Source organism: Dunckerocampus dactyliophorus, chromosome 18 (assembly GCF_027744805.1).
Source record: "Dunckerocampus dactyliophorus isolate RoL2022-P2 chromosome 18, RoL_Ddac_1.1, whole genome shotgun sequence".
Classification (NCBI taxonomy): domain Eukaryota; kingdom Metazoa; phylum Chordata; class Actinopteri; order Syngnathiformes; family Syngnathidae; genus Dunckerocampus; species Dunckerocampus dactyliophorus.
The window spans coordinates 14,740,835-14,758,198 of NC_072836.1; the positions used below are offsets into that span (position 1 = coordinate 14,740,835).

Here is a 17,364-nt window from a genome sequence, read left to right on the forward strand (position 1 = left end):
AGGCATATATACTGTATATGCAAGTAAAAACTGATTAACTTTGTATGAAGCAATTAATAATACAGAATATTGAAAAACAATCACAAAAAACAATGAATTCAGGCATTTGTAAACTCGTCCGTTGTCATGTCACTTTCATAGTAAACGTGGATATGCTGCCATCTGCTGTCCATTTGTAGGCAATGCAGGAAAACAACATCCAACCAGTTGTTTTCTATACTTTTATGTCTCAATGGGACTAGAGGCTATCCCAACTTCATATTTTTTTTGTAGTCTATTGGAGGACGCACACATCTCGCCATTACACCGAATTACTATCGAATTACCATGACAACATCCATAGAAGAAAAGCAAAAACATGCCAACTCCATACAAAAAGGCCCGAGGATGAGGTGACAGTTCTAACCACTGAGCGCTGTGCTACCCTGCAATCGCATATTTTCTCTGTTGTGCAAAGCCCTGCTCAATCTAAGGACATTCAAAAGGGAGCTGCTGTCATGTAACTAACTAATTATCCAAAATATTACAAACATCTCTGAGTATAATGCTCCTTATTGTACTGCATCAACACACACATCTGACAGTTTTACTACTTTTAATTCGATTGCACATTCCCTTTTTAGTTAGCAGTCAATCTGAAATTATTACAAGATGTATTGTGATCCTCAAAATATATTCGTGTGAGCGCTCCTCTCGTGAGCAATTAATGACAGAAAAAAAAAATCAGAACCACTCGAGATAAATCCGGAAATAATCCGCAAAATCAAAGAAATTGCATTAAAGCGTATTGTTTGGAGCACGTGCATCTTCAAAACTGCATTGTCATTAATACATTTGGCCAACAGATGTCGCCAAACATCGCTTTGACCACGTAACCTCTATTGTCGGGACTGATACTGCATATGTTGGTACTGATCCGATATATACATGGCCAGTGTTGGTGATACCGATACTGATACAGATTTTTTTTTTCACTTAAAAATGTCAAGCTCATTGCACGACTTTGTGATCTTGCCTTGAATTGGTTGAAATGTGTAAATAATATTACAAGATACAAAATAACATTTGTGAAAGTAAACATGGGCGACAGCTGAAAAATATCCATCTTATCATGCTAGTATCGAGCCAATTCTAACAGGCTTCTTAGTATAAATGCTGTCGATATTGGGATCGATCCACCCACCCCGAGTAACCACTGTATAGATTTGCTATTTGCTGGAGGCTTATTAAATCGCTTTATTTGGACATTGAATTATACGTTTTTTTGTACATATATATCCATTAATGACACAAAATGTTCAGGAATGACTGCTCTTAGGGTGAAATGTAAGACAGAATAGAAGAAAGAGAGAATGATGTAAAGATAAGATAAGGTCAATAAGAAGGGGATGGAGGGAAGCAGATGATGGGAGGGGGAGGAAGAAGAGGAGGAGGAGGAGGAGGAGGAGGAGGAGGAGCAGAAGAGAGGAAGGCAGTCGGTGTGTTTAGCCAGAAGGAGGGCTCAGTAGCGGCAGACGAAGAGGGACAATGGACTGACCTCCACCACCGAACACAAGCGGATATCAAGGTATGGCTGCCTGAGCGAGTGTCAGACGGTGTGACTGCTGTTCAACAAGGGGCCATATTGCCCGCGAAGAAGAAGAAGGAAGGAAGCGACGCGGCTCAGCAGACACCCAGCGGGGCCTGGCTCTTCTCTTAGCCCGCCTCCTGGTCCTAAACCGGCGCCGGTGACACGTTATTCCTCGGTCAGTGTTTATGACACTGTTCATGATCAGGAACACGCGAAGCTTTTCTTTCTGTGACGCTTCGAGCTCCATTTGTGTCCTGTTTGGAACACATTTGAGGATGCTAAGATATTCATTGACACATACCAAACAATAAATACAGCCGATGGAAGCTCTACGCAAGGGGCAACTCAACCCCAATGTTTATTCGTGCAGTGTTGTTTTTTTAATTAATAGTCGACGCCAGGGTGAGAATACTATGCTTTTCAATGGAAGTTCGCAGTGTGCATCGTCCACGCCAGCAAATGTTCTATCCAGCCAGCAGCAGCAGCAGCAGATGCTCACAGTGTGTTTGCCACAGTCTGTCTCTTAGCACAGGGCCAGCAGGCCTGGGAGTTTTCCTCCACTTATGCGGGGATTGTGAATAGATAGAGAGGCATTGTGTGTTCCATAATGTGTCCTCTGTTAAATGCGGTGCTCTTGTCTGTACAGTCAGCGTATTTAAAGTCACAGCATGCGCACCAGAGGGCGTTTCATATTTGTTGTTGACCCCATACTGCTTGCTTGCAGCAATCTTTAGTGTCTAAGGGTTCGTTCGGGGGTAGGCAAACTCCGGCCCGTGGGCCACATCAGGCCAACACGATGTCAACACGATGCGTCAGCACACACGACGCACATCGTGACCGACCAACCGCACCATGCGAGCATACAAATATTTACACGCAATACCCATGCAAAAAAACCACCCATATTATTCCTGCCGCAAGGCATGCTGGGTAGCCTGCGGTACTCTTTCTTCCAACATTTTGCTGTGTTTTGTTGCATTTTTCCTAGATTGCAAAATATGTTGCGGAGGAAATGTTTTGTTGTTCATAGTTCATATTGTTGTTGCGGCTGGACTACCCAGTATGCCTTGCGGGCATTTGGAAATAACAGTTTTAAGTTACATGTTAGGCTTAGCATTTACTTTATGTTTGATTTACAGTTTGTGATGCGTTATGGATGTGTTGTGTTTTCGTTTCATTGCACCGTGAGCACTTATGTCGTTCTGCTTGATGCCACCTATATATACAGGTAGATGGCCCCCGGCCAAATTTCTTAAGCCAGTGTGGCCCGCGAGTCAAAACGTTTGCCCACCCCTGCTCTAGTTCGTTTCTTCTGCTAGTGCGGCCCCTTTGGTTTTGTGTGAACACAGTCCACCGAACCCTGTATACCCTATATACCCTATATACAGTACACATACAAGAAAGAAGATGGCTGAACAAACAGGGAACGCTGGGAGTAGTCCGTCCACATCTTCATTAATATCACAAGATCCATCGTACCAAAGGTGAACTACAACAAAACGAGCAATACTGTACGATAACCGAGACAGCGGAGGCAAAATTTTGGCGAAAACTGAATCGTAGGAAAACCGGGGCCTTTGAGTGTGGACGCCAACCGAACCGTATTCAAGTACACACCACGTATCTTTACCTGATATAAGCTCACCTTTAACTCCAACCTAATCGTCGCCTACCGTGTGACAGTGACCCTGCAGCTCCTTTTTGGCCCTGAAAAAAGACAAATGAACAAAGACACACATTAAGATTCCAGAACAGTTACTTGGTGCTCTTGTCACAGCGTAGACAAGGCCACTTTTGCCGTATGTACCTGAATGCATCTCCACATGTGTCATTTAGAAAAACACACGCGTCGTCAGGACTGTGTTTATCCGATCGCTCAGATATAAACTGTTGTATCCGTAACCTTCAAATGCGAACGCAGGTTTTGTTTTCCATTGTTTGGTGCACCTTTTTAGAAAGCGCCATAGAGAAGTTGAATGGAGCTACTCTGTGTTTTGACTTTTACATAATTGTGCAACGTCTGCATGAATCATTTGGCTCATTTCTATCCGGAGGAGAGCGACTTCTTTCACTGAATGCAAAATGGAGTACACAGCACATTGTTGATGCAGCTTGCCTGATGTCTCGCTCTCAAACAAATGACAGGAAGTGACCCTAAACCACAAAGGAGTATGGGTAGCAGAGGACATAGCAGAGTTGTTCTTGGACAAACGAGCGATGTGGAAAATGTAGTTTTGGCTGACGCTGGTTAGCTTTTTTCAAGTACTCACAATGGCTCTCTGAAGTTCACATGATCCCTGAATGAGAATCCACTGATTTGTCAAGATACGATCACAAGACATGCAGTGTGGTTGCACTGTGTGTGTGTGTGTGTTTGTATGAATATCTTTAGCATCTTCTTTTCAAGTGTTGTCTCTGACAACTACAGTCTCATGCAGCTGCACTTGGGGCCACGTTGTAGCCGCCAACATTCAATCCTGTCGTAGAACACATTCCCAGTGTTCCCAGTGTAGCTCGTCGTTCCAAGTCCGTACAGAAATTAGGGTTGGGCGATATGGACCTTAGCATGTATCACCATATTTTTGGGATGTCTAACGATATGACGATATAACTCAGTCTTGTATAAAAAACGACAAACCTTAACCCACGCAATTAAAAATAATATAAATAAGACAGGATGACTTCAAAGTCCAGTCGCTGGCTATGTAGTGGACCGTGAGGCTAATATATTGTTGAGTCGCTCAGCTACCCCACATTAGGGGATGCCGATCCGCTGTTCCGTCACGAGATCGAGCCAATTCGGTTGCCGTGTAACGTTCGTAACTCGGGGCCCCACTCCAGCATGCGCATCAAAGCTGGTTGCCACTCGACTCCCGCCACCCTCAAGAAGAGGAAAACGCAACACTACCATGCAGACATGTCCGCGGTGTTCCGTGGTGAAGTTAGTTTCATGTTGGACGTTGGATGTTTGGCTCCGTAGCTACAGCGGTAGTTACCCCTCACTGTGCCTGGTTTGCTGTGTCATGGTGCGGGGAGCACGCACGGGAAGTGACGCTCGAACCGCTGGTTGTTTATACCAGGGACCGCCAATAAATTACTATTGTGTTGAAGAGAGTTTGTTAAAAAATGTCATATATTGTAAATCACACCACAAATTCATCTATAACCATGTCAACTGATTAGTCTTACCCGAAAAGTATTTTGCACACCGATTTTTTCCAATTTTATCTTTTATTGAATGGACTTTTATTGGATCTTTCATTGGATTAGGGACCTGACTCAGAGGTTTGTTACAAAAGCCAAACAATACAGTATTGTTGGTCATGCTGTGTAATAAAAAAGTAAATTCAGCGATACTTTTGCTACGTTATTTTTAATGCTTTGAAGAGCTATTTTCATAAACATATTCAATTCCATTTGTAACAAAAGCTTATTATTAAAAAAAAAATCGTTATCGGATCAGGAAGACTGTGAAAAAAAACCGGATCGGAAGTAAAAATCGGGATCGGGACAACCCTATTCAAAATAAAAGCATGGCAGTATTAACCAGGATTCTATCACAGAAACGTACAACATCCTTTATCATCGTCCATTTTTATGATGTCTCCGGCAAAAGTCACAAGTAAATGTACAAGCAGTGCCTAGTTTCGGCTTCGATTTCAGTTACGTTGACAACCTCTTATTATCGCATTAGTCGGCCAGTCCGAGGGGCGTCAACATAAATGGGTTCCACTGTACTCGCACCATGTATTACCACAGGGGACGTGCATCCAGTACAAAAAAAAAAAGGATCGGATCCGATCGGCAGGAATATAAAAAAAATCAGATCGGATTGGAACCGTAAACATGTAGATCGGGACATCCCTACTCCACATGTACGACAAATATATGCTCGAAACCAAACCACTTCCGTATTACAGAGGTACAATTCCAGCGTCTATGGTCTCCGCTTCTCCTCCGCCTTCAGCCATGCTCATTTTCTCTCATTTGTTGTTTTGTTGTTTGCTATGCTTTCTCCGACACAGCTGGACCATTTTGTGCGGGCGCGCACTCGCAGGAAAAACACGTCATCAACTCTGCTTCTTTCTTTTGAAGTTATCAATTGTACTCATTTTTGTATCGTTGGAATCATTTATACCGGTATATCAAATTTATCGCCCAACCCTAACTGAAATGGCCTTGTAACTCTGCTTTTTAACACACCTCAATCGCACCTGGTCTGCCAGAGAATAAGAAGACGTAGCAGGAGGGATCGGTGTTGCGGTGAATATTCGGACACCTCTAGATTCCCTTTTTAAAAAAAACGACTGGCAGCCAATCTAGCGAACAAACTGCAAACATAAATCCTTCATTATCGCCAATTCGCCTTACGTGTCCGGCCGAAGTCGACAACCGCTGAGTCAGGCAATCCGAGGTTGTCGACTTAACCGGGTTCCGCTGTGCATGCTCGTTTATATTTGCCATATTGACTAGTTGAAAGGAGTGTTCGTAAGCTGTGCAAAATGACTTAGATACTATTGTTGGGTACCCATTATCCAATAATGATATCCAGCTTGGTAGCCTTGATGTTTAGAATGACAAAGTGTGCCCCATTTTGTGTATTAACGGTTGTTTTTCCAGACCGTATGATTGCTCAGATGGATTTTCACCATCTAGGCTTTTGTTGTGGCATTGCTTGTCACTGCTTATTGGAAAACGTCCCTTCATCTTGTTGACATCAATGAAACCACTCATTTCGGATGATAGTTGGGCTCCATACGGTTTTTATGCATCTCAACCGCAGGGGGAACTAAAGTCATCTCCAGAAGTTTTTTACTGTATCTCTGTTTACTGTTTGTCAAGTTCTGACGCACACTAATGTTCTTATGCTTTAATATGACAGCGAAAAGTAGATGGTTGCACTGCTAATGATGGGTTCATCTCGAATAACTTCCCACTAGATTTCAAAGCTTGCCGTTATTTACACCAGGGGTATCCAAAGGGCCATTTGTGGTGATTTTTTTTATTGGCCCAGCTCAGCACTTTTAAAAAATACAATTAAACAAGAAAACAAACAAAAACAACAAGGAAAATGGAAAAAGAGCAGTCATTTTACGAGAATAAAGTAGAAATATTAGAATAAAGTCTATCCATTCATCCATTTCCTATGCCGCTTGTCCTCATTTGGGTCGTGGGTATGCTGGAGCCTATCCCAGCTGACTTTGGAGCGAGAGGTGGGGTATACCCTGGAGTGGTCGCCAGCCGATCGCAGTAGAATAAAGCCATAATATTAATTTAAAAAATACTGTGAGGGGGGAAAAAAAGTAATTTCCACAGTCATTTCTGCAATAATTTTCGCAATATCAGCAACACATTTTTGGAAAATTAGGTTGGGAAAAAGTTGTGTTACTATGAGAAAAAACTCAATTATGGGAGTAAAGTCAGCGTTATGAAACAAAATTAATTAAAGAAGACAGCTGAAATGTTTTTTACATTGAAAAACAACAATAACAGCAGCAGAAATGGGAAAACGAGCAGTGGAGAAAAAGCAATAATACATGTTGCCACCTGGAACACAAAGCTGATATGCAGGCTGTTGTTTCTTTAAATATATATAACTTGTGAGCATATCTACATGGGTTGGTTTACAAAATGTGAAATATCAAAGGGGCCCCCATATTTTGGGATTTTACCGTATGCCAGAGGTGTGGACTCGAGCCACAATTTTGATGACTTCGGACTCGAATTGACAATATCGTCAGAGATTTTCAACTCGACTTGGACGTTTGATGACTTGAAAATACTTGGGATTTTCAGTGAATGTGTCGAGTAAGCTCGAGTAGCTTGCTGCATTGTTAAAATGGATTTGGGAGACACGAAACAGTGCTTATGACTTGCAAGGACTCGAAAATTTCAAGCCTGTGACTTCGGACCTGACTCCAGCTGTCTTATCCTGACTTGAAACCTGACTTGGACTTGCACGTCTTTACTTGAGACTTGAGATGAAAGACTTCAGACTTGCAAAACACCGACTTGCTCCCACCTCTGCCGTATGCCGTACCCCTGGTTTACACCTTACATTGAAATTTGGAACGCATCGTATTATCATCTTTCTTATGATCAAACGTGCCAGAACCTGTTTGAAGTGCATTGGACAAACGTAAAGCTCATACTGATGAACAGGTGTGTAATCATAATATGCGACCAAGTCAGCTGTGGTATGTGCGTATGAGGTGTGTTAAGAAGTTACGGTGCCATCTACTGCACGGAGTTGGAACGACAAGCTACACAGCTAGTCCCATTATCATGTGTTGGTGCGTGACGGCGAACAGGTAGCACCAAAATATCTATCCGTGGCAGGCCTCCACAAATAAATGGATGTATGGGAAACACTGATTTGGATGCTGCTGCATGGCCACCATACTAAAACTAACAAAAAGAGGGAGGCTGTACAACAAGCTCCATTGTTTTTGGTCGGTTAGTGAGAGTGTCAGATAATAAAATGTGACAGTTTTCACAGCTCAGCTTTGAGGTGAGAAAAAACAAACAGTCATTTGGGAGAATGAGCATTCCCTTACATCCAACCATCCATTTTCTATGCCGCTTGTCCTCACTAGGGCCGCGGGGGTATGCTGGAGCCTATCCCAAATGATTTTGGAGGCGGGGTACACCCTGGTCTGGTTGCCAGCCAGTCGCAGGGGAAAAAATATAAACAAACAACCATTCACACTCACATTCATACCTATGGAAACCAGAGTACCCGGAGAAAACCCACACACGCACGGGAAAAATGTGCAATCTCCACACAGAAATGCTAACAAACACGCTAACCACTAGCCCACCGTGCGCGGCCCATTCCCTTACAATGTCCACAAAATAAGTTTTGTATTCAGTACGTTTGTAGTTGTCATATTTTTGATGCTTTAAAAGAGTGAGGGAACTTGGTGAAGTCTGGTCCTAGGGGGGACCCGTTGCGTTTCACAGCAGATCTGAACGAACAGACTTGAACCTTGTTAGATAGAGCGTTTCGTTGGTGGAACATTCAGAAATTGCAGTGGGTGGCATTGCACCAAGACGGAGAAGGTGTTAGCCTGTTTAGCTCGTCCTCACACCCAAATTGTTTTCATAGGAAGTGAGCAATTGTGTGTCTTTCTTTCATATTATGTCATTATCAAAGAAGAAAGACTCCATGGCCTTCAGTTTCAGATTCACCTGCCCCCGGATAACTTTTGGTACTATAAGGAGCACAATCTTAAAGCCGGGGGAAAATTACGAGTAGTCACATTTTGCACTAGTGGATTGTATCACATTGTAAGTAGAGCATTGGATTTTTTTTTTCAAATGCAAATGTTGACAGTTATGCACTGCATAACTGTCAACATTTGCATTTTTAAAAAAAAGTCAATAGGACAACACTGCAACATATCAATTTAAGCCCCCTGTATTAAGGTTCAGAGTGGGAGTACTTAGCAGTGCTAGCTTACTTAAGTAAAATTCAATACCTTGCACTGATAAACTCATTAATATGCTACAACTGGCATATTTTTTGGTGCTGTGTTTGGAATAAAAATTATAGTACAGTCCCTCGTTTATCACGGTTAATTGGTTCCAGAGGCAACCGGGATAAGTGAATTTCCACCCAATGGAATATTTTTGTAGTTAGAGCATAGAAAGCCTGCTTACGACCTTCTAAATACGGCTTTTAACATAATTAGAGACCTCTGGACATGAAATAACACCCTTACCGTACTACCCAATATGGTAGACATAATAATAGAAAATAGGACATAATAGAGACTCACACGTTAGCATTGGAAGAGTTCATTGTTGTTGTTCTGGACTCTAGTACTGTGCAACCTCGGTTAGCATGTTTTTGGGTTAACGTGGACAATTTAAAATGTTCAAAATGTTGCCTCAGTCTGCACGAGTCTAACTGTGTAGTGTATTTTTTTTATTTATCACAAGACCTTAGCATCCTGCGCTGACTAACAAAATGGCAACCGAAATCGAAAGTCAGCTATGTCACCTGTCTATGATGTCATCAGCGGCTGGCTCTCAAAAGTGTTAACACAAAACAACTTTTTACCTCTGCAAAGTGCAAGTGTAGCACGGAGGTTCTGTTTTTGCCAGCATTTATCTGTTTGTTTGTTTGTTTGTGTGAAAATAACTTGAAAGGTTCTGAATGGATTTGAATACAATTTTCAGGAATTGTCGGAAATGGGATATGGAAGAACTGATTCAATTTTGGGGGCGATCCCGATCACCGTCCGGATCCAGGAATTTTTTAAAAGGATTCTTTAACATTGCGAGAGAGGACCATTTTCGGCATTTGTGCATATAATAAGAATGGTCAGAGCACTTGGAAAAAAAATACAGGACAAGTTTTCAACAGGTTCTACAAAATATGATCCAAAAATGTAGGATTATTATTTTGGTGTGAATCACAATATGGGGGGGAACTATAGTGCTTGGCGGAGGTCTGCGCTCTCCGAGTATTTTTGTCGTTACCAAAAAGTGACGCTTAGGTTGACGTCGTCATACGCGGTCGACCGCTTTTGTCGACATTCAGACCCGAAGGGGTCATTTCTATGAAAAACGTTGATATGTGTTGTAGTATTGTTTACATTATCATTGTAACCACAACAGTAACATACAATAATTGTTTAGTTACCCAGCATGAAATAATGCACACACTGACTTCCTACTCAGTGCAAAGTAAGCTTTAAAATAAAAGCATGGCAGTATTCATTATTTGGATTCTACGCCCAATACATTTTTTGTAGATTGTAGACAGTCACCTCGAGGGGTGTCGACATACATCGGGTTCCAATGTATTTTTGAAAAAGTCAAGCGCGCATGCAGAGACAGGAAATGAGATTGTCAAAGACGGCTACATTGGCATTCAGAGCAGTAACATGATGACACATGTTACAAGTGAAATTAAAGCGTGTTTCTGTTGAACGAGTTTCAAATGACAACACCTGGAGCACCATGTGTGCATTGCCAAGTGCGCAGCTGTGATATTTCATATCATTTGTGTGTGTGACCAGGAGCTTTGGCGATTTCCCTGCAATCTGATGATGATACAGGACAAAAAGGGAGCTCCATATTTTTTCTTTTATGCAATCATCTTGCAGATCAAAAAAAAAAAATAACAGTTTTTCCACAGAAAACATATCTCATTCACAATAAGTCGGTAATCATTTATAACTGCGTGATGATACAGGTGAAATGCGCAGAATACGTGTACCGCCGCTAAAAATGCACACATTTTGTTGAATGTTTTTTGTCAAGCGTTGAGATTTCGCATTTTGTTCGGCTGGCCTTCAACACATCATAGTTGCTAAACATGCTAGTCCAGTGGTCGGAAACCCACATGAGGCTCTTCGGCGAATTCCAAAGCGGAGGAAATGTGTGTTTTCGAAAAGAGTTTAAAATATCTGACTCACCACTGGGCCGTGTATGCCTCTACACTGTGTTCAGACTGCTGGAGGGGGAAGGGATCAGTTTGTTCAGTCACTGAGACACGAAAAAGACAGCGTATTTCCAGCGGTGGCTATTGTCTCACTAATGTAACATTAGTGACACCTAGTGACCAGTGCAGAATACTACACATTACGTCTTTGAATGCCTTATAATTGTATTACTGTTCATTTATCCATTTTTATACTTGAAATTGCTTAATTTAGGGCAAGAATATGTAAAAATGTATTAAACAGAGTTTCCGCTACATGTAATTGATTGTGGCGGTGCGCCACTACAAAATAAAAGCCGCCACACCTTAAAAATTTGTTATTTTTTAAAAATTTGAAAACAATTTTAAGTAATATATTTTATGAATGGATATATATGCATATCTAGATGATTATTTACGCACATATTGACCAGAAGTAGTTTGAAAAACGATTTAAAATGTCATAAAAATGTTTCACTGCGCTTTATTTTGATACGCATGCACCAGAATCACCTGTCATGCCTTGGTGGCACTTGCGCATGTGTGATCGGATACGCAACACATCTTGTGTTGACTTTCACTTTGTTTCTTATTATGGGGAGAGCAACCGATAGCCCGTAAAATGTGTAGTCAATTGACGACAGCTTGTCACACGCTAAGCCTATCAATGCCAGCGTGTGTGATCACTCATGTTTCAATCTCATTCCACTTTTTTGTTTACATGCCTGGCTGTCGGCATCAAGCTAGTTCGTTTTTGTCCCACGGGCGAGCTACAATCGTCATCACAACTTACTTTTTTAAAGTGTCACTTAACAATTTTGCTCTCTTGTTATCATTATAATACTTAGGGCTTGTCTTCAAAACACTAGTTGTGTGTCAAAGTTGTGCAATAGAAACACGCTGGAAGTAAGTCATAAAAAAATTGCAGACAGTCCTCGAGGGAACCCTGATTAAATATACATATTTTTGACTAATAATAGGCCATAGTCAATCATAAAACATTGATAATTTATGAATTTATTTAGAAAATTCGCTGTATATGTATATAAAAGCATGGCTACCAAATGTGGAATCTGGGCGGTTAAACATTACAACATCTGCAAGCCCTGCAAGCAAAATGTGTTAAAAGTTTTCCCATTATCAGTAGTTTGTGATTTTTTTGGGCGGTAAAATGCTCAAATTTCACCAGTAACCTTGTTGACTTCCACCCACTGTGAATCGTTTTATACGACATCATCAATCAATTGGTCATCAAAATTCCTGATTTTGTCATAGAGGATAAAAATAAAGTATCTATTTTATGACATCGTCTATGTGTTTGCCACCGAAATGTAATTTAATGTTTGTTATCCGTTCTAAACCTTTTTTCATGTTGTTTATCTTGTTTTTAAGATTATTTATGACATTATAAGTTTAGTGGGTCTATAATTGGAAGAATACCCACATTGCTGGGAACCTAACCCTTTAGTAACGAGCCTACCTTCAAAAACTATACAAATCTAAAATGAATGGCACATAAGTTTGTGGAAAAGTTTATCATCGATTCTGTTTTTTTGTTCCTCTTCTCGTCTCTCACAGCTCATGTTCTCCAGACATGCTGCGACCCTCATCTCCATTAACCTGCTGTTCATCTGGTGGCATTTGAATGATCAAACATGATGAAGACAGAACCCTCGTCGACCACGGGGGACAACGGGTCCTCCAGCGGGAGCAGTGGGGGAAGCGGGAGCTCGAATCTGCGGAGTGCCTCGCCACATCGCAACGCGTACGAGGCAGGGCTGGCGGCGCTGAAGAAAGCCACTGATCACCTCAACGGAGGCTATGACCCCGCCTCCAAGCCAGCACCCCTTCCACGGCCGACCGGGAGGGGCCGCAAATACGGCTCAAACGTTCACCGCATCAAAAACATGTTTATGCAGATGCAGTCTCCAGGTGATGATGAAGAAGGAGACAAAATGCTTGGTAAGTTGCATCTTCATTCATAACTTCTGGAATATATGGCGCTAACAAGCGTCATAGTTAACCATCCTCTCGTTGGCAGAAAAAGATCAGGCGGTAAAACTCTCCCTGCCAAGGGCGTCCAGCCTCAACGAGAATGTTGACCACAGCGCCTTGCTCAAACTCGGAGGCACCGTTTCAGAGAGGGTGAACCGCTTTGACACCAAGGCAGATGGAGAAGGCGGGAGCTCCTCAACAGGACTGTCCAAACTCCAGGAGACCAGGCGGATTTTTGAACAACGAACGCTACAGGTCAGAGATAGCGTCGTTTAAAGGAGCCCGAGCCTACATTTGCAACTTTTCAAACATGTCTAAGTTTAAAATGCTGTAATTTTGTTGTGGAAGTGCCACATCAGGAGGTTGGTGTGCTTTTTCGTTATCCCTGGTTTACTTTTTATGCCACTCCTAAATCTCCTGAACAGTCGCGTACGAGAACTTTATGAGATTTTCACGAGAACTGTTGAATTTCTCACGTCACGACTTTAGGAAGTTCATGTATGGCAACTTGCCGGGTGTACAGCGGTTACTCTGTCCCTTTTTCTTGAAAATAGCAGCCAGCTAGAAAGTGTTTTTTTTTTTAATGTAAAAATGTTGTATCTAAAGCTGAGGAAGGCAGCAATTGGGGCAGCTAAAGACCTACCTCATGGTAACTGTTCCTCTGCTCTCGCAACTTCACGGACAGCTGTTGCGTAAACAAAAGCACAGAATCCACAGAGGATTCTTCAATATTCATCCAATTATATCCAATATCCAATTGTTCTGACCAATGGCGGCAGAGTAGGCGTGGTCGGGGTAGAAGGCTGAATCCAAGCATGTAGGCCAAGACGAGTAAAATGCAGATTTACCCGTATGCAGGTATTTTATTAAAAGAAACATTATTCTATGTAAGTGTGCACTGATTTGAGAGATAATGTACACGTTATTGTACATCTAATAGCTCACTATATTGTTGCGTACATGGGAGTTGCCGCTGGAGTGCCCAGCATGCCTTGCGGGCACTTGGTAAATAACAGTTGTTAGCTCTTAATTGTTGTTATCCACATAGAATGGTAGTTCATTGCTGTTGTGTGTTGACATACCTGTTAAATGTTATTGTTTTTAGTTCGCAGCGTGATGAGCCTATGTCCATCTCTTGCAAATTGAAGAGTACCTTCCTTAAGCAAGCTGAAGCGCCTCCGATTTTGCAGTTAGGATGCCATCTGCTGTACGGAGTCGACAAGCCGCTTAGACAGTCCTATTACAATGTGATGTCGAGCAAGCGAGGGCGAGCAGATACGGTCCCCGGGCCGCATTTTGGACATGGCTGACTTAAAGCAAGTCGGTGAGGATAAGCTTGACTTGTTTATTTATTTTTTCTTCCAGGAGAAGCAAGCTGCCACCAACAGGATTTTGCTGAAGAAGGAGCGAGCGTCTGGATTCCAGGACAGTCGCCTGGATGTAGTTGCACGTTTTAATGGTTCGACAGAGGCTTTGGACCGATTGGATGATCCCCCAATTCCTGCACCTGCTCCCGTTCCCGCCGCTGCAGCTGCTTTTGGGCCTGGTGAGGCCGTCAGCCCCACCGTGAGCCAGCTCAGTGCCGTGTTTGAGAGGCCTGACCTGCAAAACAATCTCTACCTCCCCAACCGTCGGTCAAGACCTGCCCCAGCACCAAAGCCAAAGCTTCCAGCCAAAGCAGGGGCCTCTAGCAGCCAGGTAAGACGATTTGCTTGTGTCTTGTCTTATTGTACTGTATATTATATTGTACTCATGAGATGACATCTGTGCCAAGTGCCTTGCAGTGCTTCAGCTGGTACACTACAATCCACAAAGTGAAATCTAAGTTTATTAAATGTCTAAAGAAGGTGTAGTGTGCTTATATTTCATGGGGTATTTGTGGCACGCCGGCACAAATAAATGCATGTATGGGGGAATACTGGATTTTAATGGCAATGTGCATGTCATTGTACATTTAATATACCACTATATTGGTGAACAGCAAGGTGATCATAGTCGACCATGTCAACATAGCCTTAGTGAATCAACTGGTGGTTTATCAACTTCATGTATTGCTCTTTTTAACAATCTTCACTGTCATTTACTCACAGTTCTTCTTTTTTGTCACTGTTGTGCAATACCGGAACATAACTTGTTCACTAATTATGACTTTTGTGAACCAAAGACGTTATCATCGGTCTTATTCTCTCCCAGATAAAAGCGCCTCCTCCAAGTAAGGAGGTCTCAGAGGAGGTGACAGCAGGATCTGTGACCAGCCAGGCAACAAAGACTGAAGCTCTAGATCCGCTTCCACAGAGGAGCGTAGAAGGAGAGGTGGTCAGCGAGGAGAAGGACAGACACGGACATTCAGGAGATCTGTTCTCCAGCTCGTTGGCTGCCACTTCATCTTCGTCGATTGCCGAAGCTAAACCAGCGTCCGAGTCCCAGTCTGGGTCGACTGAAGACAGGGGCTCAAGTACGGTGGATGTTTCTGGCCATGCTTCGCTCGGCGTGGAGCTTGACTGCTCTAGGGGGGACTCTGACCTCGGAGCCAGGTTGGTGCAAGCTGAGGTTCATGCAACACTTGAAAATGGAGAAAAAGATCCACCAGTGTTTGAAGTGACGCCCGCTGACTCTGAGATAAGGCACGATGAAGAGAATGACGAGGATGGCTCGAGGAAGGAGGATTACTCCGAGGGGGATCTGGTGGATGTCAGCGCGTACAGCGGCCTAGGTGAGGACGACTCTGGGGGCAGCCAGCTGGACGATGACGAGGATGAGGAAGACGATGACGCATATATACCGGAAAGCAGCTGCACAGAAATTGCTGGGCTTCCCGAGGAGGAGGAGCCAGCACCCGCCAATAGAAAGATCCGCTTCAGCACTGAGCCAATCAAGGTGAGTTTTCAGCCTCCAGCATTCATTCATGAACGAGGTATGTGCTCAAAATACATTACTCATTAGTAGGAGATGACCAATCACTGTGGCTTTGTCTCAATTTGCACACTTTCATGCTTACACTACAAGACACGGCCCTGTTTGCGTGTTGGTTGGTTAAAGTGACGGGCATTTGAGCACTTCACTGATAATGTGAATTTTAGGCGTTATTTTTTAAACTCTAAACGCCAGTATGTTCGCTTAAGTCCATTGTTTTTGCCCTGAGATGGGTTGATGATTGGCAGCAACATTGTTTTCATGCATTGTTGTTTTTCTAGTCTCAGATTCTACAGTGTTAAGAAAAACACACACACACACACACACACACTCTTTTTCTTACACACACCACCACAGTGAGTCAATCGTGTGAACTGTTTTGTCTTCATTTTTAGCAGCCTTCTTGACGCAACCCTGGCCAGGAATCGAACCCATGCCCTCTGCCATTAAAGGCGTACACCATTACACCACCCGGCATAATGAATGGATTGTTAATAAACTTGTAAAATGTAGCTGTTAAAGACAAGTTGGTTAAAATGTCTTTTTATATCATTTATTGTAATACAGACACAGAATGGAATGAAGTTATTCTGAATTATGGGATGGATCGAGTGAATGCCCTAAAAGTCTGTGTTTGTCTGGAGTAACGTAGACGTAACGTAGACGTTGACGTGTTTTGTCCTTATCGTCTCATACACACTCACGCACACACGCACACACATGCATGTGTATGCTGCAACTCAGTCAGCTGATTCACCGGGTTGCGAAACATGTCTTAACGTGCCATGGCGCATGCACCGACATCATACTTCCTCATTGAAAGTGACTGAATAGATTTTGGCTGAGAAAAGATGACTAGAATTCAAGAAGAATGAGCATATTGTCTTGATAAATGCTTTAGAACCTTCAGGGTTTTTTTTTTTTTTTTTAGGAAAAGGCAAGGCAAACCTAGTCATTGAGGCCCTCCACATCCATCAATCCATCCATCCATCCTTTTTCAATGCCGCTCATCCTCATTAGGGTCGCGGGGCTGTGCTGTAGCCGATCCCAGCTGACTTTGGGCGAGAGGCGGGGCAATCGCAGGGCACATATAGACAAACAACCACTCACATTCATACCTGCGGACAATTTAGAGTCCTAACATGCATGTTTCTGGAATGTGGGAGGGAACCCGGAGTACCCGGAGAAAACCCACGCACGCACGGGGAGAACACGCAGCCCTCCACAACCTTCTCTTTTTTTGTTTTTTTTTAATCAAATGTGAGTATGTAATTTAGGCCACTTTTTTCCTGCTGTTAGTTATCTGTCAGCTTAAGATGCAAAAACGATTTGAAATATTAATGTTTATCATCTTCTAACAAGTGTGAATGTGAGGAAATTCTGAACTAGATAAAGTCCTTAAAATCCTCTTGGGGGATTATTATTATCTAACAAGTGAATCATCTCTGACTGT

The 17,364-nt window shown here is 42.7% G+C and overlaps 1 protein-coding gene across 2 annotated transcripts in view; it reads left to right on the forward strand.

The window, feature by feature from the left end:
- The first annotated feature begins 1,444 nt into the window (after positions 1-1,444).
- The window catches only part of LOC129170790 (neurabin-2-like), a 43,362-nt gene continuing 27,442 nt past the window's right edge, over positions 1,445-17,364 (forward strand). For both annotated transcript variants that reach the window (XR_008566681.1, XM_054758787.1), the window contains exons 1-5: positions 1,445-1,567; positions 12,582-12,965; positions 13,045-13,253; positions 14,364-14,696; positions 15,192-15,875. Coding sequence is in view for 1 of the 2 variants with exons in the window: in XM_054758787.1 (XP_054614762.1) it covers positions 12,659-12,965; positions 13,045-13,253; positions 14,364-14,696; positions 15,192-15,875 (1,533 nt within the window). In the remaining variant the exon portion in view is untranslated. The remainder of the gene's footprint in view (positions 1,568-12,581; positions 12,966-13,044; positions 13,254-14,363; positions 14,697-15,191; positions 15,876-17,364) is intronic.